The sequence below is a fragment of the Marmota flaviventris genome, chromosome 15 (assembly GCF_047511675.1).
Source record: "Marmota flaviventris isolate mMarFla1 chromosome 15, mMarFla1.hap1, whole genome shotgun sequence".
NCBI classification, from domain to species: domain Eukaryota; kingdom Metazoa; phylum Chordata; class Mammalia; order Rodentia; family Sciuridae; genus Marmota; species Marmota flaviventris.
This window is the reverse complement of record NC_092512.1, coordinates 41,452,210-41,474,378: the sequence shown is the minus strand read 5'-3', so window position 1 is coordinate 41,474,378 and position 22,169 is coordinate 41,452,210. Positions and strand designations below refer to the sequence as shown.

At 40.1% G+C, this 22,169-nt stretch overlaps 1 protein-coding gene across 1 annotated transcript in view; it reads left to right on the top strand.

Annotated features, from left to right (window-relative positions):
- Positions 1-6,702: 6,702 nt before the first annotated feature.
- The window catches only part of Esrp1 (epithelial splicing regulatory protein 1), a 57,030-nt gene continuing 41,563 nt past the window's right edge, over positions 6,703-22,169 (top strand). The window contains exons 1-4 of the mRNA XM_027953144.2: positions 6,703-6,834; positions 7,337-7,465; positions 8,650-8,763; positions 12,165-12,279. Of these exons, the coding sequence (XP_027808945.1) occupies positions 6,703-6,834; positions 7,337-7,465; positions 8,650-8,763; positions 12,165-12,279 (490 nt within the window). The remainder of the gene's footprint in view (positions 6,835-7,336; positions 7,466-8,649; positions 8,764-12,164; positions 12,280-22,169) is intronic.

Below are 22,169 nucleotides of genomic sequence, written 5' to 3'. Positions count from 1 at the left end.
AGAGAGGAATTCCCTAGGTATGATCTCTTTTCCTTGGATGCCCAGTAAAACGGAATGGGTTCTATGATCTCCAAGAATCAGGCATATCTTATAAGCCATGCTGTCCAGATTCCTGATGCATTTCCATATCTGTGTTTTTCTTTGTATTTCCGTATAACAGAGCAGGCAACCAAGGCTTGTTGATACACCTTGATGGTGTCTCAAAGATAATGCCAGAAAATCAATGGCCTGGTTGCTTTGAGAAAGGCCTCCTCATTCAAAGATGCCTCTTTAGCAATAAATTTCTTGATTAAAGATACATATTTACACATTCTCTCTTCCTTTAACATCTATGAAGGGTACATCATCACATCTCCATATTCACATGTGAGAAACCAGGTCCTTCTGAGGTAAAGGAACATGCCCAAAGCCATGAGATAGCAAATTGGTAGGGCCAATTATTAAACCTATACTTTTTCCACAGTCTATAATAATTGCTATAATAAAGGTTCAGACCAGTAATTTGTTTAAATGTGTAGCATATAGAAAATTATAATTTATTTAGTTATCTTGACCATCATTTCTCCTTACCTCTCCACTTCATAAGTTAGACCTGTCCAGGGAATATAAAATGAGGTCTCAAATGAGGTCTCTTACAACTGTGTATACTTCAGATAACTAAGAAATATCAATGGCTATGGTAGCCTCAGAACATAGATTTTTACTTGATTTGCTTTTTAAAAATTGAGATGTAATTCACAAACCACAATATTCATCCATTCAAGGTGCACAATTCAGTTGTTCTTAGTATTTTCACAAATTTGTGCACCATCACCTCTAAATAACTCAAGGACACCAGGTCTTGCTAAATTGCTGAGGCTGGCTTTGAACTTGTGATCCTCCTGCCTCAACTTCCTGAGTAACTGGGATATCAGGTGTGAGCCACTGCACCAGGCATTTGATTTACTTTTGAAGGTTCTTGTACCTATTACAAGAGTACATGCAAGTGAGACATAAAGCATCCAGCATGGCAGCCCACACCTGTAGGCACAGGCAGGGTGATTGCAAGTTCAAGGTCAGCCTCGGCAAATTAGCAAGACCCTGTCTCAAAATAAAAAATTAAAAGGGCTGGAGATGTAGCTCAGTGGCAGAGTGCCCCTGGGTTCAGTTCCCTCTACTGCAAAAAATCTCACATGAGGGCTGGGGATGTGGCTCAAGCGGTAGCGCACTCGCCTGGCATGCGTGCGGCCCGGGTTTGATCCTCAGCACCACATACAAACAAAGATGTTGTGTCCGCCGAAAACTAAAAAAATAAATATTAAAAAAAAAAATCTCACATGAAACTGGAGTTCATAAACAGTGCTGCTACTGTAGTCTTAAAAAGGGATCTTTGTTCTAAGTAGTAAGAATGCGATATATATGTGGCAGGGTGTCAATGGTGAAGCCCCAACGGACATTTACTCATATTCTGTCTAGTTCAAGATGCTCTCTAAAAGTGACAAGGACAAAGGAGGATAACAAAGATAATTAAAGAGCAGGAAAATAATATTCACGGAATAGACCTTAAAGAAGTTATTTAAGAAAGATTACTTGAGAACAACCTTGAAGTACATAAACAGATTGTCATGCAGAAACTGGTCACCTTTTTTTTACTCTTCTTTCATTCACCAAGGAAAAAACAAACAAACAACAACAACAAAAAAGATTCACTTTATGACATGAGGGGTTAGTTTATCACAGAAGGAAATTTTGGAAAGAACCTTATTAAAGACCAGATTGGTGGAGGCAGAAAGAAAATGCTTTAAAGGGGGGAAAGGAAGGACAGCAGAATAAAATAGACATTATTATTGCTGTATGTATATACGTGACTGCATGACCAATGTGATTCTGCAACCTGTACAATCAGAAAAATGAAAAATTATACCCCATCTGATTCAAATGTATGATATGTCAAGATCATTGTACTGTCATATGTAACTAATTAAAACAAATACAAAAATTAAAATTGTAAAAAAATTTTTTAAAAAATTATTTACAGCCAATGAAAACATTAAAAAAAAACTTTCAAACTTTTGAAATAATTTTAGACTTACAGAAACATTCAGAAGAATAGCATAAATAATTCCCTCACCCAGATTCAATGTTAACATTTTAATGCAATTGCTTTATCACTCTATATAAATATATATTGTTTGAACATTTTGAGAGTAATTTACAGACAAGTAAATTGTTATTATTGTTTTTGCAGTACTAGGAATTGAACCCAGAGATGCTCTACAACTGAGCTACACCCCCTAACCCTTCCCCCTTTGTGGTACCAGGGATTGAACCTAAGGGCACTTAACCACTGAGCAACATCCCCAACCCTTTTAAGACAGGGTCTTGGGCTAGGGTTGTGGCTCAGTGGTAGAGCACTCGCCCAGCATGCAAGGCCCTGGGCTCGATCTTCAGCACCACATTAAAAAAATAAATAAAATTAAGGTATTGTATCTGACTACAACTAAAAAATACATATTAAAAAAAAAAAAAAAAAAAGACAGTCTTGCTAAGTTGCTGAGGCTGGTTTTAAACTCATGATCCTCCTGCTTTAGCCTCTGGAGTTGCTGGGATTGTAGGCATGTGCCCCCAACCCCAACCTGCTTCTCCCCCTTTTAAAAAAATTTTTAATTCGGAGACAGGGTTTTGCTAAATTGTAGAGGCTGGCCTCAGCCTCACTGTAATCCCTCCCTGGATTACAGGCATGTGAACATGATTCCTCCTGACCCCTAAATACTTCCTAGATGCTTCCTTAAAATAAGACCTTTCTTCCGCCTAACCACAGTAACACTACAAAATTGAGAAATTAACACTGATATAATACTGTTAATCTAGGGACTATATTTGCCTCCTGTCCCTTAAAGGAAAAAAACAAAACAAACAAACAAGCAAAAAAACCAATATTTTGGGGGGTTCAGGATAATTTCTTTTAAACTACTTTAATTAAGAACAGTTCGTTAGTCTTTGTCTTTCAGGACATTAATATGTTTAAGAATATACTGTGGGGAGAGGATTAAAATCAAATTCTTGCATGTATGATTTTGTCAAAATAAACCTAACTATGTATAATTATAATGCCCTAATTAAAAAAATAAAATTTAAGAGTATACCGACCCTCAGTTTGGAATTTGGGTCACTCCTGCATTCTTTTTTTTTTGCAAAGCACCTTTTATTTATTTATTTATCTTTCCTTTTTTATTTATATACGACAGCGGAATGTATTACAATTCTTATTACACATATAGAGCACAGTTTTTCATATCTCTGGTTGTATACACAGTATATTCACACCCATTCGTGTCTTCCTACCTGTACTTTGGATAATAATGATCCTCACATTCCACCATCATTAATAACCCCATGTCCCCACCTTTGCATTTTTTTATTAATTTATTTGTGACGTTTTAGATGTGATGTTGAGTGAAGACTTGAATGAGCCTTCCTTTAGGAGAGTTTTGTTTGTTTTTTAAATAGATGGTGGTGACAGTAATAAAATATTTTTGTATCCAGAATGGATTTACTTGTATTACATAGATTTCTCCTCCTTGACATTCTTTCCTTTTGTGATTTTAGTTTAATAAAAGTTAAGTTTGTGGAGAATTAGCACCTACTCTTTATAAACATTTGAGATTTAAGTTACCTGTAGATTTCCATGTTGAGAATCTAGCCTTTGCAGTCAAGCCCTAGGCTTAGAAGACAAAGCTGCAAAAATGGGTGGGTGTTACTACAATCATTCAACAAATATTTGTTGAGTGCATAAAATGTCAGGCTCTGTTTCAAACCCTCAGAACATACTCGAAACAAAACAAAACTATCGGGGCTGGGGATTGGCTCAAGTGGTAGCGCGCTCGCCTGGCATACGTGCGGCCTGGGTTCGATCCTCAGCACCACATACAAACAAAGATGTTGTGCCCGCTGAAAACTTAAAAAAAAAAATAAATGTTAAAAAAAAAAACTTCTCTCTCTCTCTCACACTCTCTCTTTAAAAAAAAAAAAAAGAAAGAAAAAGAAACTGAGTGAAACCATGTCTCGGAAAAAAAAATTTAAAAAACAAAACAAAACTATCCCTGTCCTTGTAAATCCAGTGGATGAATCAAACTTTAAAATAATAATAATATTAAAAAAAAAAAAACCACGGATTCAACTTCCTTAAAAACGAAGGAAAAAAGTCTCTAAAAAGGGGGCAGTTAAGAGATTCATGATTTTAAGTTGGATAACGCTGCTGTGGAATTCTTGGAAATCGTTCTGATTTATTAAGTCTTCAGTTTATCCAAACGCGTTATACAAATGATGAATCCAAACACCAAAGTCCTGAAAGGACGGGCGGGCCCACGCTTTCCAAGCAGTTCAAATCACTTTCTCAGCAACAGTCGCCTGTCCTGGCGTCTGGCCTCCTCGCAGCCAGGTGAGATCTGGTCGGCCCAGCCAGGCCAAGTACCCAGTCCCGCGTCCCTGCGAGACAGCGCCTCCGGGGCGGACAGAGAAGAGCATCTGGGAACCGCGCACCGAGAAAGCCCTGTGGGGAGGTGGCTCGGGGAAAACCGGCTCCTCCAGGCGGCCTCGCCTACTGCAATGCAATCTGGGTGGTTTTCCCAAGTCCTTCTTGGCCTCATTCCGCGCCCAGTTCCAGCCCCCGCGACGCCCAAGGGCCAGGGACGGTAACTCCATGATACTGGGGCTAGGGCGGGTCGAGCACCCGCTGCGATCCAGCAGGGGCACCTCCACACCTTGAAGTCTAGAAGTGCGAAGCGAGCGCCCCTGGAACTCCAGCCGCTAACGAGGGTTGTACGGAACGCGGTCGCAGCATGGCAGGTGTGGGAACCCGGCCTCCGCCCGCTCTCTGGGGACGCAAGCAGCTACCTGCACCGCCCGCGGCTCCGCCTCCGCCCGCACCTTGTCCTACCAGGAAACCCACTGCTAGGGCCTTGAGCTCCTCTCCCCGCTCCCGGGAGTCTCAAACCCCACCGGGAAAGCCGGATTTCCATCTTCCCCTAACAAGTGTCCTCGAAAAGTTACCAATTTGTACCCGGCGTAGGTACAATAGGTGTTTGGTTGACTGATTTCACATCATGAATACGAAGGGCTGGATACCTGGGGTCAAATTAGTAAAAACTTCAGACGGAATTCTGTTCCCGAGAATAGACCGGTTTGAAATATAAAACCCGAGGAAACTCCACCTCTGGTGCTTGTCTCTCTAAAACGACACGACCCACCACGTCGCCGTCCAACTTGGTGGCTGGGGGGATGGTCGTGAGCGCACAAGTACAAACCAAGCTGAGCTAGGAGAGGCGAGTACCTTGGTTAAATCTATACACTCCCAAGTACAAAGCCAAAAGGCACACTTGAAGGGCATGGGATCAGAGCGCCGAATTGAGGGGAAAACTTGCTTGACCTGATTTAGGAAAACCTTTATTAGGTATGTGGGGTAGCTGCATTTTTATCTGGAGCCCAAAGCAAATCAAAGGAAGTGGGCCCCAATCCTGAAGGACGTTCCAGTCTCGAACTAGCAGCCAGTGCAAACAAGATGTAGTAATTAAAGTAGTTGAGAGAAAAGGGAGTGGGGGCCGTTGTGCCTGAATTTCCTCGAGGGGGTCTCCCAGCCGCTTTGGGCGCCGTGAGTAACTGCGTCCAGGGGCGTGACTTGGTGGCTGGGCGCCCCAGGCGTCCAGCTCTGCGGCGCGCGGGGTTTCTCTCTAAGGTGGGCAGCGCTGCGGAGTTATGGGAGCATGCTCCGGCGCTCTGGCCAGGTGAAGGGGAGGGACTGCAAGATTTCTCCTTGTTTGCACTGAAAGGTGTGTTAGGCTCGGGAGCGGCTTTTCCGGGGTTCGGCAATTGCCCCAGCCACCTCCTGGCTGCCGTTGGCCGGTCCCTCCCACCGCGGTTCGCCTCGCCGGGCGCCGCACCCTGGGCAGCTTTGCGCCCGGGGCCTCACCTCTAGCCTCCTTTCGCCTCCCCGCGCCTGGCTTTTTCTCTTGACCCTTCAAAACCTTCAGCTTCGTTCCTCCCAGCCAGACTTCCCTTGAGCTCCCCCACACCTCTGGTACCTCCAGTAGGGGTCCCTTCTCCGCGATTCCCCGCCCTTTACCCCTCACTTTCCCAGTCCAGCCCAGTCTACCCTCTGGGTGGCTACCGCCCCTTCCCCGCCCCTTCGGGCTCTCCCCCCACCCCTCTCAACCTGTCCTCCCGATTCATCCAGCCATTGTCTACCTCCCCCACCTCCCCCTCCCCAAGCGGCCTCCTCCCCCACCGCTGCCACGTAGTGGTTTGAAGGAGCCAATGGGCCGGCGCCGCCAGGTGTCTCTTACCTGCACCACGTGGGGGAGGGGGAAGGGGCGGGCAGGTAGAGCCACATCCCAAAACAGAAAAGCTTTCAGCCATTGCGCGCGCCTCCCGGGAGTACTGCCCAGCTCCTGGCTTTTTCATAAACGCACGGGCAATTGAATACAAAAAGGGCAGGCCTCCTGCACCCTCCTTCCCACCCCCCTTCCTGCCCTGGGTGTGGATCACCGGCCAGGTGTGGGCTTGGGTGGTTGGTTACCGCCTTTTGCACTGGCGGCAGCGAGGAGGGGGGGTGGGCGCTCTTTCTTTTTCTCTTAGAAGAAGGTTTTAGCACAGGTTTTCTCGTTCTCACTTCCACCCCGCCTCACCGCCTCCCGACCCCCCTTCTTCCCCTCCCCACATATCGTCATGACGGCGTCTCCGGATTACTTGGTGGTAATTTTTGGGATCACTGCTGGGGCCACCGGGACCAAGCTGGGCTCGGATGAGAAGGAGCTGATCCTGCTGTTATGGAAAGTCGTGGATCTGGCCAACAAGAAGGTATTTCTCCACGTTCTTGTCCAAGGCGTGGGGCAAGAAGTTTGTTGTGGAAGTTTCGAGGAGGGGGTAGGTAAATAAGTATCCCACTTGTGGAAATGGACCAGAGGCCTAGAGAATTCAGAATAAAACCAAACTGCTTGGCCAACCGCCTTGGAGCCATTTCAGTCTTCTGAAACCTGGCCCAGGTGGAGAGGCCGGGAGCTGCTGAGACGGGTTCTTTGCTGGTCGGGGAACGCTGGGCCGAAACCGTGTGGCCTTCCCGGGCCCCCGAAGCCCACTTCCCAAACCTTTGCGACTTGATCCGGGTGGGGGTGGGGCAGGGGGCTGGGACGCGCGGACCGCTGAGCCACAGGAGCCGCTGTAGTGTAGTGAGCTTTGATTATGCAGCTGGACCCCTGTAGAGGCGCGGGCCGCCGCTACAGGGGAGCGAGGGGGAAAGCCTGGATAAAGGCTCCGGAATCGAAAAAGGGGAAACTGACCCCCTGTTTATCTCTCCCCGGAGGTGGGACAGTTGCACGAAGTGCTAGTTAGACCGGATCAGTTGGAACTGACCGAGGAGTGCAAAGAAGAAACTAAAATAGACGCCGAAAGCTTATCCTCCGCGCCTCAGCTGGACCAAGCCCTCCGACAGGTGACAGCCCCGGGCCACACCGCCCACTTCCATCCGGGCTGTCCCGGCAGCCCCACAACCGGACCCAACCCTACTGCTGCACGTCCTCTCGGGGTGGTCGCCGCGGGTCCCTGGGGCTGGGTGGCGGAACTCCCAGTCGCTTGAATGGGAGCCTGGCCCGGGGACTGGGAGAGGTCGCTGCTCCTTTTCGCTTCCTTACCCAAACTACCCAAATTTGCTAGTTTTCCAGTAGCTTCCTAGAGTAGTTCCTGGGATCGGAGACTCAGCAGCGTTTAACCATTTGAATGACCAGCGAAGCTAGATGAATTGTATAGTCCCCATCTCCAGGTCCAGACCCCAAACGCTCCAGTCGCCAGCGGGGTTTGGGTCTGTGGCTCTGCCATGGAGCAGGGGGCGCTATGGTGTAGATGGTGCCAGCCAACCTGGCGTCGCGTGATAGAAGCAGCCCGAGTTTTGGTCAGAACCTGAAAGAGCCCGACTGCTTTTAGTCTTCTGAACTCCCAAAAAAAGGCTGGGTTCTATAATTTCTTTAATGGTCTTGATCTCAGTCTCAAGTAAAGTTTGGGTCACCATGGAACTGGTGGAATCCCCTTTTTGGAACTGAGGTAACTTAAAAACTGGCAGTTCCCGGGCGCAGATCCTGGGTTAGGGCGGGGCGCCCAACACCTGCGCACCTATGAATACCCGGAGCTCTCACTGTCTCTGCCTTAGCACATGAGTTTCGAATTATAGGAGAAAGTTATCATTTCTGGGGTGTATTCCAGGTTCGTGTTACCAGCCTTTACGGAGGTCTGTGTACCCATTGTCTGCTTTGTTTATCAGAAATTGGTTTCTTTCTTAAAACCTGGCACATCCAAACAAAGTAACGCTGGGGAATGATGTAATCTGAAGGCAACCTACCAGGAAAGCAGACCTCTGATTTGTCTTCAATGAGTTTATCGCAAAAATAGAAGGGGGTACGGGAGGGGAAATGCACTTATGAGCAAAAATTGAGAATTGGATGGAAAGCGTCCTTACCGAAACCTGTCTAGGGGGATTTGTGATGTCTGCCCCAGCAGCGTTGTCAATTTTAGGCACATCGGCATGACTCGCCCCGACCCCAGTTATTACCAAGTAGGGCCATTTTGAAGAGTTTGTAAACCCTGTATCAGTTGTGTTCCTCCCTGTGTGTCTTATTCTTTCAGTTTAACCAATCAGTGAGCAATGAACTCAATATCGGGGTAGGGACTTCCTTCTGTCTCTGTACTGATGGGCAGCTTCATGTCAGGCAAATTCTGCATCCTGAGGCTTCCAAGAAGGTAAGAGTGCTGGCTTCTGGAAAAATGGTTGGACTTTTGAGATGAATGAAAGCTTTTTAGAAAACTGGCTTATCCAAATTATTATTTTTAAAAAGCTGCAGGTAGGGAGTTATTGTTTCATGTGACCAATAATTTCATTTTGGGAAGATAAAAAAGCTCTGGAAAAAGAAGGTTGTGAGTTGCAAAATACTAATGTACTTATTGCTTGTGAAGTGTACACTTAAATTGCTAAAATTGGGCCTGAAATGTAGCTCAGTGATAGAGCACATGTGTAGCACATGTGGGTTTGATTCCCCAGCATCACACACACATACATTAAAATGGTAAATTTAATATTATGTATATTTTACCACAGTTACAAGACGCATGACAATTTCATAGAGATGTTCAGGTTTGCAGTAATTTGGTAACTTAACAAAAAGATTGTTTTCAAGATGCTTGACGTTCTCCCACTTCCAGAGTTAGCATGGAGTTTGATGTTTTGACAAAATAACTACGGGTAGGAAAGCAAGAATGGTGTTTTAGTGCATTATAATATTTTCATTTCTTGAAAACTTTATCCTAAAAAGGAAGGGGTCAATAAGTTCAACTCAACCATTTTAATTATAATTCATTAAAAAGTCTGCTTAAATAACACTTAACTATACAACTAGCAAAATATTAATTATGGCACACTTTATCTAATTTTTAAGGGAATGTTCAAGACTAAGTCTTAAATCTATAGGGTCAGGACAATTTTTTAATTTTGTTAACTTTTCTGATGTGGAAAAGACTATAGAGTGAGAAGTTTTGCCATGGATATATTATGGTTTCACTCCCTGGAAATACTACTTAGGGAACAATGAAGAGCAGACAGCTCACTGGGGTAGCCAATCACTGCTAAGCTAGTTGCTCTTAACAACTTAAATTAGTTTAAGCCGTAACTTTTTATTGTGCCAGGCAAGCACTGAGTTTGAAAAGATAAGAATATATTTTGGTAACTATCAGGCAAGTCTTGCAATGAAAAATGTAGATTGACAATTGATGACACCGGAAAGTATAGTCAGTACAGATTTTCTTTAGCCCTCAAGTAGAGAAAGCTGGGAAATTAGTTAAGTGTATAGTAATTTTAAATGTCTGAAGAAGAAATCCAAGTTACTCTGATTTGAGGGATAAGGTGATCACTCCTTTTATGAGAATTTTAGGAGTTATTCAGTTTTATTAAGTGCTAATTCATTTCCTATACCCTTGACCTAAAAAGACATGTGAATTATTTTTTCCCAAAAAAAAAATTAATATGGGGGTCTTAATTCTTATTGGGTCAGAGGAAAACAGTTGTTTCCATTATTTTAGATGGATTGCTTTGGGTATGGAAAAACTCTGGAGGAAAAAAAAATGTTTTCCTAAGTTGGTTTTATTAGGATAGACTAAATATAAGAAATTAAAACAGTTTAATATAATGAAAGTAATCTTGTATATTCATTTATAGGCAAAATGGGAAATATAAAAGAAATAATCTATGCAGAAAACAATAGATTAAAATGTTTTTACTAATATAAGCACATGTAGATATATTCTTTCAGACTTCTGTAGAAAAGCATTATTTTTACAAGGAACATTCATACTATACAAATACTTTCAGCCTCTATAATTTAACATAAGATCATGGTTTCACTCCCTGGAAATACTACTTAGGGAACAAAGAAGAGCAGAAAGCTCACCCAGGGTAGCCAACATTTCATAAGCACTAACTAAAATGCTCAGTATTTTAAATGGACACAGCTATTTTTTTTTTTTTTTACATGTTTATGGACCTTTATTTTATTCATTCATTAAATGTGGTGCTGAGAATCAAACCTACCTCACACATGCTAGGCAAGTGCTCTACCACTGAACCACATCCCCAGCCCTTTTTTATTTAGAGATAGGTTCTCACTGAGTTGCTTGGGGCCTAGCTAAGTTGCTGAAGGCTGGCTTTGAACTTGCCATCTTCCTGCCTCCCTCTCCCAAGCTGCTGGGATTACAGGCATGTGCCAGCTTGAACACAGCTATTTAAATTGATCCTTTATTGCTGTATAGGCAGACAGTTTTTAAATTAATACTTTTGTAGGTAACTGAGAATTCATGATTCTTTTGGTAGTTCACTTTTTGTTGCTTTGGTACTTGGGATTGAACCCAGGGGCGCTTTACCACTGAACTACATCCCCAGAGCTATTTTTTATTTTGAGAGGGGGGTCTTGCTAAATTGCCAAGGCCTGCCTTGAGTTTGCAATCATCCTTCCTAAGACTCCTGAATCCAAAGATTACAGTCGTGTATCACCACACCCAGTTAAATAATGGGGTTTTTTGGTTTGTTTTTTTTTTTTTAACTTTAAGTTATTCAATGAGGGTTTTTTGTTGTCCCCACACACACACACACACACAGTGTAATATTTGTCAACACAGTTGAGCTTTGTTTAATAATCACATGAGTGCTGCTTGGAGCCAAGAATAGCTGGGAACCATTTCTTCGCTTTTGAGTTTTGAGGCATATATATTATAAAATATATGTGTGTATGTGTATGTGTGTATATATATACATATCACACATATGTATATATACACATACATGAATTATTTTCTGAGGTGACTGCATATATATGTATATGTGTATATACAGTCACATGTGTGAATGTATATATGTATATATACATGTGTATATCAGGAATTTACTATCTTATCTAATTTAGTACTGACAATATGTATTATTAGTACCCAATAGTAGTTAGAATTACTAAATTTTACAACTTAATCTTATGTATAAACTTATGTATCTGCACGAAAACTGATACTTGAAAATGCAGATGGTTTAAAGTGATCGGGCTGGGGTTGTAGCTCACCGGTAGAGCGCTTGCCTCACACGTGTGCAGCCCTGGGTTCAATCCTCAGCACCACATAAAAATAAATAAATAAATAAAATGAAGGTATTGTGTCCAACTACAACTTAAAAAAAAAAAAAAAAAATGGGTTGGGGATGTGGCCCAGTGAGTGGTTAAGCATCCTGGGGTTCAATCCTGGGTACCAAAAATAAAAATATATTGTTCTTGAAAAATAAATAAATAAAATGATTATGGCTGGGAAAAGAATGTATTATTCAGAAAATATAAAGTATAACAACTCAGGTATATTACAGCTTCGGAAATGTTTTGAATGAAATGCATAATGGAGTACATTGTAATCCAGTTCATTAAAATAAAATGGATTTTTTTTATGTGAGACCTGTATACAAGATCTAATGCAATAATAGGACCAGCTAATAAAGCTGTTCTTATATTTTTAAAAATCATGGTAAAATATGCCTACCTTGAATTCTTAGTCTTAATTACTAGAGAAACACTGAGCAAATTTACCTAGTTAACAATATCTACCTTGTCCCTCTTCAGAATGTATTACTACCTGAATGCTTCTATTCCTTTTTTGATCTTCGAAAAGAATTTAAGAAATGTTGCCCTGGTTCACCTGATATTGACAAACTGGATGTTGCAGCAATGGCAGAGTGTATCCTTTAAATGATTAATCAAGAACCAATTGCATATAGCTCCAAGAAAACAAAAAATGCAATTTGAAAAACTTCTAAATGTTTTAAACTTCATCAGTGTATGAATGATATTGTCTGGTCCAACATTTATATACTGTACTAGGAGGAATTTACAGTATACTTATATTAATCTTTCAGAGTAGTTATAATTAAATGAATTTGATCAGTTGCATGGACTTAGACATGGATTTTTGTGAAGGTGATTGCATCTAAAATAAGGTTCAGTTACAGATGATGGTATTTTCTGGGTGAGGGGTGTGATGAGTTGGAGGAGAATGTGAAGACTTTGCTGTCTTTGATGCAAACGGCAAGGCTACTTGATCTTGCTTATCTGGTCTTAGGGTTTATCTTGTTCTTTGGAATGGATAACTTTATTAAGAATGGGTGTATGTACTTTACAAACTGCAGTTCATTGATTTCCTCTTTTAATCTCCCCTCAGTTTCTCAAATACATACAAGATTATGGTGGTTATGATGCATCTTTGGTGATAAAATAGGGTCATTGTCCCCCAAATCTTTATTTATCAAGGGAGTATATTTAATGCATTATATATTATAAAAGTAAGTATTTGTAATCATAAATTTTGAAGTTTATGAATGACCCATTATCTTTCATCTAGTAAGTCTTTAAAGTGTTAACTAATAAGCAGTCATGTGCTAATATATCAAATGAAAACTGAATAATAGGTTAGACTACTCCCCCAGAGCACTGAGAATCATTATAAAGTCAAATCTGTTATTTTTAGGAACTTGGCAGTTGTAGATTTTTTTGTTTTTGTTTGTACTAGGAATTGAACCCAGAGGTGCTTACTGCTGAGCTACATGCCTAGACATTTTTATTTTTATTTTGAGACAGGGTCTTGCTAAGTTCCTGAGGCTGGCCTTGAACTTGCAATCTTTCTGCCTCGGCCTCCACTGGGATTACAGCCATGGGCCACCATGCCCAGCTGTAGAGGCTTATTCTTAAACCTTCTCATTCATTTTCAAGAGCTGAAGCCTGCTGTTTGTTGTATTGGTTAGGGCCTCCTACCCTTATGATCTCATTTAACCTTAACTGTCTCCTGAAAACCCTCTTCTTTAGATTCAGTCCCATTGGGAGTTAGGGCTTAAGATATACATTTTGGGTGTGCTTAGAATATGCTAAACTATTTGATACCCTAGTATCTAGAATAAAAGTATCTAGAACAAATATCAGGGGTGTGGGTGTAGCTCAGTGGCAGAATATGTGCTTAATATGGTCAAGGTTCTTTTCATCCCCAGTGAGCATGTGCGTGCTTGTACATACATGCTCACAACCATCGGGAGATGAGAGAATTTTGAAAAGTCTTAATTTTGGGCTGGGGATGTAGCTCAAGCCGTAGCGCGTTCGCCTGGCATGCGTGCGGCCTGGGTTCGATCTTCAGCACCACATACAAAGATGTTGTGTCCGCCGAAAACTAAGAAATAAATATTAACAAATTCTTTAAAAAAAAAAAAAAGAAAAGTCTTAATTTTTAAAAAATATGACAATTTCAGTAGGTATAGGCAGTATTTAAGATTTATCTCCAACGATTGTTTCCTCTTAAAAAACAAAACAAAACAATTTGTGGGTTTTTTGTTTGTTTGTTTGTTTTTTGGCTAGGAGGGGTTTGCTGCTGGAGATTGAACCCAAGACCTCACACATACCAGGCAAGCACTCTAGCACAGAGCCACACCCCCCAGCCCTCCGTTTCTTCTTAAAGAAAATATTTTCCTAGAGATTATAGATCAATTTACTAGTAAAAATGTCCACAACTACAAATAGGGGCTTCTTAGGAGTTTCTTTTCTATCATTTCTTTTAGTTCTAGTTCTATGAGCATACATTGGCAGTTTTTTTCAATGCTATACAGATGAAAATCAGAAATATTTGGCTACAGTAAAGAGCTTAATTGTGAATAAAGCTAAGTTGGGTTCTATTTTCATGAGCATTGAAACTGAAATTTGAGGCAGACTTTCATGACCATGCATTCATTGAAATGACAAGATTTTATATTTCTTTAAAAATAACTTTTTTAGGGGAATGATATTGGCCAAATTATATTGTGTATCGTGTACGCGTACGAATATGTAACAACATCCCATCAGTGTGTACAACTAAAACGCACCAGTTAAAAATCAGGAAAGGGGCTTGGATTGTGTCTCGGGGTAGAGTGCTTGCTTGCTTAGCATGTGTGAGGCACTGGGTTCAATTATCAGCACCACATAAAAATAAATAAAACAAAGGTATTGTCCATCTGGGAGATTTTTTTTAAATAACTTTTTTATAGATTAGTGTCTTTTAACTTAAATTGAGTCTTGGGTTTATAGTTTTATTACCAACTAACAAGTAGATTTTAATCTTAATCGTAATTTTTTTCCCCCTATAGTGGCAATTGAACCCAAGAATACCCTACCAACCCTGGGCTACCCCCCAACTACTTTTTTTTTTGAGACAGACTTACTAAGTTGTAATCCTCCTGCCTCAGCCTCTGATATTGCTGAGATTATAGGTGTGTGCCTAGTTAATAGCATTTTTAGACTGTTTAGTGTTATATTTTCGTGTTTATTTTCCACTTATCAAAACATTTAAGATTAGATGGGCACGTGGTACATGCCTGTAATTCTACTGCTCAAGAGGCTAACAGTTTGAGGCCAATCTCCACAATTAGACCCTGTCTCAAAATAAAAAGGATTGGGGTATAGCTCAGAGGTAGAGCACTTGTCTAGCATTTGCAAGGCTTTGTATTTGATTTCTGGTACTGGGGGTGAAATTCAACCTATCTTAGCAATTTTTTTTTCATTGCTGCTATGATCAATTATCATAAGATTCTTATTCAGAGAAATCAATATTTTCCTGATGAGGCCACCAGAACAATTTTTGAGGTCAAAAGCAATCACATTAAATCTGCCTATCAACTGTGCTCATCTATGCAAAGAGTTTTGCAAAACTCTGCAAGAGTTTTATTCTTTCAGGCCACTAAGCCATTTTCCTTGCTAATGTGGAAATGACCCTGAATTTTGAAACAAAGCTAGTCAATGAATGTCCTTGATGACTTTGCCAAGTAGATGGAGAGTCATTTACTCCTGTTAGATTACCTCTTCCAGGTAAACCAGTGGTGGAGGAAGAGAGGCTTCTGCCAATACTGCGAAAGGAGCAATTAAGAAAACTTGCACGTTTATATGTTTGTATGATTTATCTTGTGGAATCTTTTAATTTTTCACTAATGTGTTGGTGCTGGTGATTGAACCTATGGCTTGTGCATGTGAGGCAGGCAGTCTACCAACTGAGCTATATCCCCAGCCCCCAGTCTGTATTCTTGTTTTGTGTTTTTAGATAAAAGTGAAGAAATACTGATTTGTTTGGAACCTCAGTGGCTTTACAGTACTGTTAATAATTTTTTTTTTCAGGAGTGCAGTTTTAGATTCAGAGCAAATGGAACAGAATGTATAGTGTTCCTGTAAGACCCTTGCTTTCTCCCTCACTCACCCAAACCCTCATACCTTCCTTCCATGTCTCCTCCCTCCCTGTCAACATGCTGTACCAGAGTGATACATTTGTTAAAATAGATGACTATACTTGACATTATCATCTAAAGTCCATAGTTTACATTAAAGTTCACATTTGATGGTGTGTATTTCTTGGGTTTTGACAAATGTTTTTATACTGATGTGTATCCATCATTGTATACGATAATGCGTTGTAGTATGAGCATGGTATAGAAAAACTTCATTGTACTTTCTGTTTCACCTGTTCATTCCTCCCACTAACCTTTATACTATCTCTGTAGTTTTACCATTTCCAGGATATCACATAATTGGAATCGAATAGTATGTAGCCTTTTAAGATGGACTTTTTCTTATACCTAATGATATATACTTAAGGTTCCTCCATGTGTTTTCTCGGATTGATCATTCATTTCTTTTTAGTGCTGCATAATATTCCATTGTCTCTATGTACCACAGTTTGTTTATTCACTCTCCTATTGAATGACAACTTTGTTATTTCCAAGTTGCTTTATTATGACTAAAGCTGCTGTAAACATCTTTGTACAGATTTTTGTGGGGGCATGTTTTTAATTCATTTGGGTAAGTACCAAGAAGTGTGATTGTTGGATCACATATGTTGAGTGTAATTTTTTATATCTCAAATGCAATGTTCAACACATTTTTGTAAGAGAAAGCAATGAAACCATGAATTTTTTTAAAATGTAGAACTTCATTGTGCAGCATTTCTAGGTGTTTATAGATAATGAAAAAATATTTTTAGGCAAGTGCTCTAGCACCAAGCTTCACTCTCAGCCCCAGTGTTGTTATTCTCTAATGTTAGAGGAAACTAAAGAAAAAGGTGTAGTCACAGAATCTGAGCTCTCTTGGACCAGAGAGGCCCTGCCACTGTGCCTTTTCCAAGCCTCACTTTTATCTTGGTATTCCCAGTTGAAAACTATGGAAGTGTGAAAGTATGGCCACTTTAATAAAAGAAGGTTTGGGGAATTTCTTGAATGCAGTTTTGGTTCTTATTTTAGCAGTTCTTTCCCTCTTTGTATTTGTTCCAAAAGCTATTTCTGATGTTGGTGTTAGGCTTCCGAGTTGTTCCAGTTGCAGCTGTGCTGCCTGCTTCTTAATTGTGCAATCCCAGTTGAGAAGACCTTATCTACAGGTAAACTGTAGATTGCATTTGGTAAGCTTCATTTAATCAGGTGAGGTGGTGAGAGTTTGACAGGGTAGTGCTTCTGTGATTTCTCCTCCTCCTCTTCCACTTCTTCTCCTTTACCTCCTTCCTCCTCCTTCCTTTTTTTCTTTTAAGAAATTATCTTAGCTCCCTTGGAGAAATTAATACTAGTTTAGTTGCTCCTATGGAAAAAGACATTTTGATTATGGTGCTGTTTGTACAAGTGACTTTTATTTATTTTTAAAAAGTAATTTTGGAGTTTCCTCACTAATGCTGGAATTACTTCCTGATTTCTTTACCTGTTTTTAGTTTCCTTATTCATGAACTGATTTATTCTCATTACCATTGTGTTTACTTCAATTTTCTAAGCCTTTATTAAGATCTTAACTCTTAATGAAATATAGAAAGGAACGATCAGGGTTGGGGTTATAGATCAGTGATGTAATATAGCTCAGTGGTACTGCATGTGCTTATTAGCCTGTGTGAGGTTGTGGCTTCAGTTTCCCACAACCCCGCCCCTCCCCCCCACACACAAAGAAAAGCTATCATATTTTTCTTTAAGAGCCTCACAATAGCCCAACATTGGGGGTAGGGGGTATTACCCTCATTTTATAGCTGGGAAAACCAAGGCTTAGAATTTTTTTTTTTTTTTAATCTTAAATTAGATGCTCCAGCATCTATCTAATGCTCAGAAATCCTACTCATTAATAAGAAAGTAAAAGTCTAAAATCTATAAAGATTTTTTTTTTTTGATACTTAGGTGATATCTCTTCTAAAAATCTCTTTAAATTTATATTTTCCTGAGCACATACAGCCAAGCCATTTGACAGTAAAGTGAAGTTTATTTTGTAAAGTTTCTGTTCTGCTGTTGGGTATTGCATCCATGCATGTTGTTTGCCATAATTATCAAATACCATTTCACTAGTTCAGCTTCCTGTTGTCAGAATTAAAAAAAAAAAAAAAAGACTAAACCACTCCTGCCTGCAGTCCATAGGTTAGTGGAGTGTGTGTGTGTTTTACTATTTCTTAATGGGTTTAAAGGATTTGGAAATGTGCACATAGGAGTGCTCTAGCAGAGTGATATTGGCCTGTTTTCCCCATAGATGAAAAATTGAAATGGGGTAAATAGCCTCAATAGCATAGTGGTTAAGAACACTCTCTGGAGTGAGATTTACTGTGGTCAATTTATTTGCACTTGGCAGCCTCAGTTTCCTGAATTAAAATGGAAAGACTGTTAGGAGGAGTGTGGGATAGTGTGTGAACCACACCTATCAGCCAGTGCCTTCCCGCCCCACACTCCACAGTGTTGACTGCGAGCACATCACTAGGTGGCTGGGTGTCTCAGATGAAAATATCTGGGGTTTTTGAAAAGTACTTCCTTATGTATTTAAAACCTTATTTTAACTTATTCTGCACTTATTTTTTAACCTCAGGTGAGAGTGGATATAGAACTTTCAAAGCATCAGCTACATGTTAGTACAGGTAAACTTCAAGGTTAGTTTGGCTTTTTCCTTTGTAAAATATTGTGTAAATGTGGCTCATTCTACACTTGGGTACTTATTTGTTCTGATTAATTGAACTGCGCCATTGTAGTTGTATAGACCTTCATTGCTCTGTTTAAAAGCCAAAGGGAAGCACTGAATTTTCTTTGTCCTTCTCTTCATATGAAAGAGATTTAAAATGTCCCCAAGTGTACAGTTAAGCTGTGCTGGTAATTGACCTTGTTAGCTGGAGGGAAAAAAGAATTATCTTTGGCATCACATCAGCATGATCTGAGCCAAACCAGCAAATGCGTTGGCTTGTGGTCTGTGATAAATTGACTATAGAAATCCTGTATGTTTAATTATAAAATAATATTTTTTACTTTTAAAATGTGAGTTTGGTGATTCTAGTATAACATGGTTTTGTTTGTTTGTTTTATGGTGCTGGGGATTGAACCCAGGGCCTTATGCATGTGAGGCAAGCACTCTACCAGTTGAGCTATATCCCCAGCCCATAATATTGTTTTTTAAGTTGAATTGCTACTACAGCATTTAAAAAAATTTTTTTTATTTGTTCTTTTTAGATATACATGACAGTATTTTTAAAAAATACTTTTTAGTTATCAGTGGATCTTGTATTTATTTGTATGTGGTGCTGAGGATCGAACCCAGGGCCTCACACATGCCAGGTAAATGCTCTACCACTGAGCCATGATTTTAACCCAATGTTTTTGTTTTTTTTTTAAATAAGCTTTAGAAGATTCATTTTGTCATCATGAAGTCTCCTTTTTCTAATTGGTTTATCCTATGTAAATGTCTTCTAAATTTTTTTTTTTTGTCTCCATTCCTTTAACTTCTATCTTCATCTTATATCTTCTGGGGTGTACTTGGTCTGTTGGGTAGGTTTGAGATTCTTTCATGTGGTTTTTCATTATGATGTCTACTGGAAGTAGTATTTGTTAGTAGGGATCTTATTATTTTTCCTCCAAATAAGTTTCTGAGAAATGAAATTAAAAGTAAGGTTGTAGAGTTTCTTCCCAGCATTTTATTGCTGCTATATCAGATTTTGTTATTGTGGCTCCTTGTTTGCTTTTCAGTGGCTTCTGTTATGTGTGAAAAATTCTGTTATGCTGAGGATTGAACCCAGGACCATGTGCATGATAGGCAAGCACTCTAGCACTGACCCCTGAGCTTCTTCAGTGGCATTTGTGATTTCTTTCTTTCAGAGCTCACTTTAATGTAAAACTGATTGGGCCTGTAGCTCAGTAGTAGTGCATGAACTTAGCATGCATGAGGCTCTGGGTTCAATCCCCAGCACCAAAAAGAGGAGGCATGGGGAGTAGATTGTATATTGAACCTGTTTTTTATTTTTATTTTTTTTATTTAAAAAAAAATTTTTTTTAGTTGTAGATGGACACAACAACTTTATTTCTTTATTTTTATGTGGTGCTGAGGATCAAACCCAGTGCCTTCCACATGTGAAGCAAGCATGCTACCCCTGAGCTACAGCCCCAGTCCTTGAACCTATTTTTTAACTTATACAATTCATTTCAGGATAGATATCATTTTATTCTTCCCTTATTTTCCTTCATATGCTTGTAGGAAATTCAGTTCTTGGATTTTTGCTTGATTTTTCTCTTGCTGTGTTTATTGGTTCGCTGCTCCTTTGTTAATTGCCGTAGGTTTTTAAATATGACTGGCAACATAGGTAATTGTGTTATACTATAAACAAAAAATAAAACCGGGCTGGGGAGGTAGCTCAATGGTAGAGAGCTTGCCATGGGTTCAATTCCTAGTGCAGCAACAAAGAGAAAGAAAGAAGGGAAGGACAGAAGAAAGTAAAGAAGGAATGTTAAAAACTTGTCTTTTGAGGGGCCTGTGGCAGGGAAAATTTTGCTTTGAGATAGAATTTCAAGTTAGTATGTAAATATGTGCTTACCATTATTTGTTCCAGAACTAATATTTTATGTGTGTGGTTCTCAGATACAGACCAAAAACTTACTTTAAAAATGATGTCATTTACAAGTGAAAACTGGGTGTTTCAAAAGCAAATGTGTCCATTTTCAGGTAGTCTGGAAATAACTTTTCTTTTGAGTAGATAAGCTAGTATTAATGAACTCGGTTCAGCTTCTTTCTCTGAATTATACCATCAGCTAATGTTAAATGTTGAGTTAAATTCTCGGTCAATTTCACTAAGGGTGACACTAAGGAAAGCATTCCTCCTGTTCAGATATCATTTGAGTCCCTGACTTCCCTAACCTAGATAAATGTAGCACTTCACTCAATTGTAGCTGAGATGTTAGTTTTGTTCCCACCCTCCCTGGCTGTACCCTTCCTCATTCCCTTGTGGCAGTTCTCCTTTGTAAAGCTGGCTTAGCCTGTTTGTGCTGTTGTAGCTGCCTCAAGGGCAGAATGAGTAAGTTGCATGACGAGCCATAAATCAGGAGGCACAGACTCATCTTTTCTTCCCTCAAGATCAGTCGTGCAGCAAGTAATTCAATATATAACTATAAATTGATAGGGAGAAAGAATTGGTAATAAAAAACATTCTTAAAAAGAATACTCCCCTACCATTTATTTTTTTGTGTTCAATTCTTGTAAGTATCGACTGAACTTCCTGAGAGAGAGAGAGAGAGAAAGAGAGAGAGAGAGAGAGAGTGTGTGTGTGTGTGTGTGTGTGTGTGTGTAAGGAGGTGGTTTGGGTATGCAGCAGGTTGGATGACTTTTAACAGTAGTTAGCAGCTTAAAGCTGCCGATCTTCTCTGTGTGTGCTGGCTCAACGGGAAACATGTTGGTGCATGTTACATAGAACCCTATTAGCCAAGTGTCAACAATATATTCTTAATTAAAAAGGAGAATTCAGTGAAAAGATTCTTCAGCTACGGATCTATTTGAATAGAGAGGAGAGAGGAGACTTTACGTTTTTGCTTTTGATCTCTATCTCCTTCAGTTGGCCTTTACCTATACATTTAAAAAGATCTTTACAAAGTGTGGCTCAAAACAAGTTAAGCAGAGCTTCTTAGCTTGGTGCAGGGAATTATGTACGCAGTCAAACCTGGGCTGTGTTAGTTTCAGTTCCATTGCCTGCTAGCTGGGTGACTGAGTTGTGGAACATCTCTGAATCTTTGTTTCTTCATCTTCTTGGTTTTACTATAACCTACTTGGTAGGATTATTGTGAAAATCAGAAGACCTAGGTGGTCCAAACAAAATGATATTTAATAAATGCCATCATTTATGGTAGTACATTCCTAAGAGCTGTAGAGTAGTTAGAGGTCAGAGGAAGGCAGGGCCCCAGATTCAGGAGATGTATAATATAATTGAGAGGAGAGTAATTTATTACAGGGGAAGCATCCAATGGACTCTTCAATTGGTGGTTGTGGCCTAGAGTAGTTAGTAGTAATAGCTTTGGTGCTATATGGCAGTTACTCATGGTCTGATTTGATTGGAGGATTAAAAGGATAAAAGTGCTTTATGGGGGAGTCTCTTGAGCAGAGGTTAGGTACCTCTCTTTTATGGAAGAGATTAAAGAGTAATTTGAATGGAATATCTTTGCATTCCTATTTCTCTAAATCTAAATCTAGCCCCAGTGTTCTGTTCTGGGGGATAAAGTCATGATGTGATAAACATTCCTGTGGTGGTCTCTGTATTAGCCATCTTTTGGCAACCTGCATTCCTGTAGCTCAGAGGTCAGTAAGCTTTTT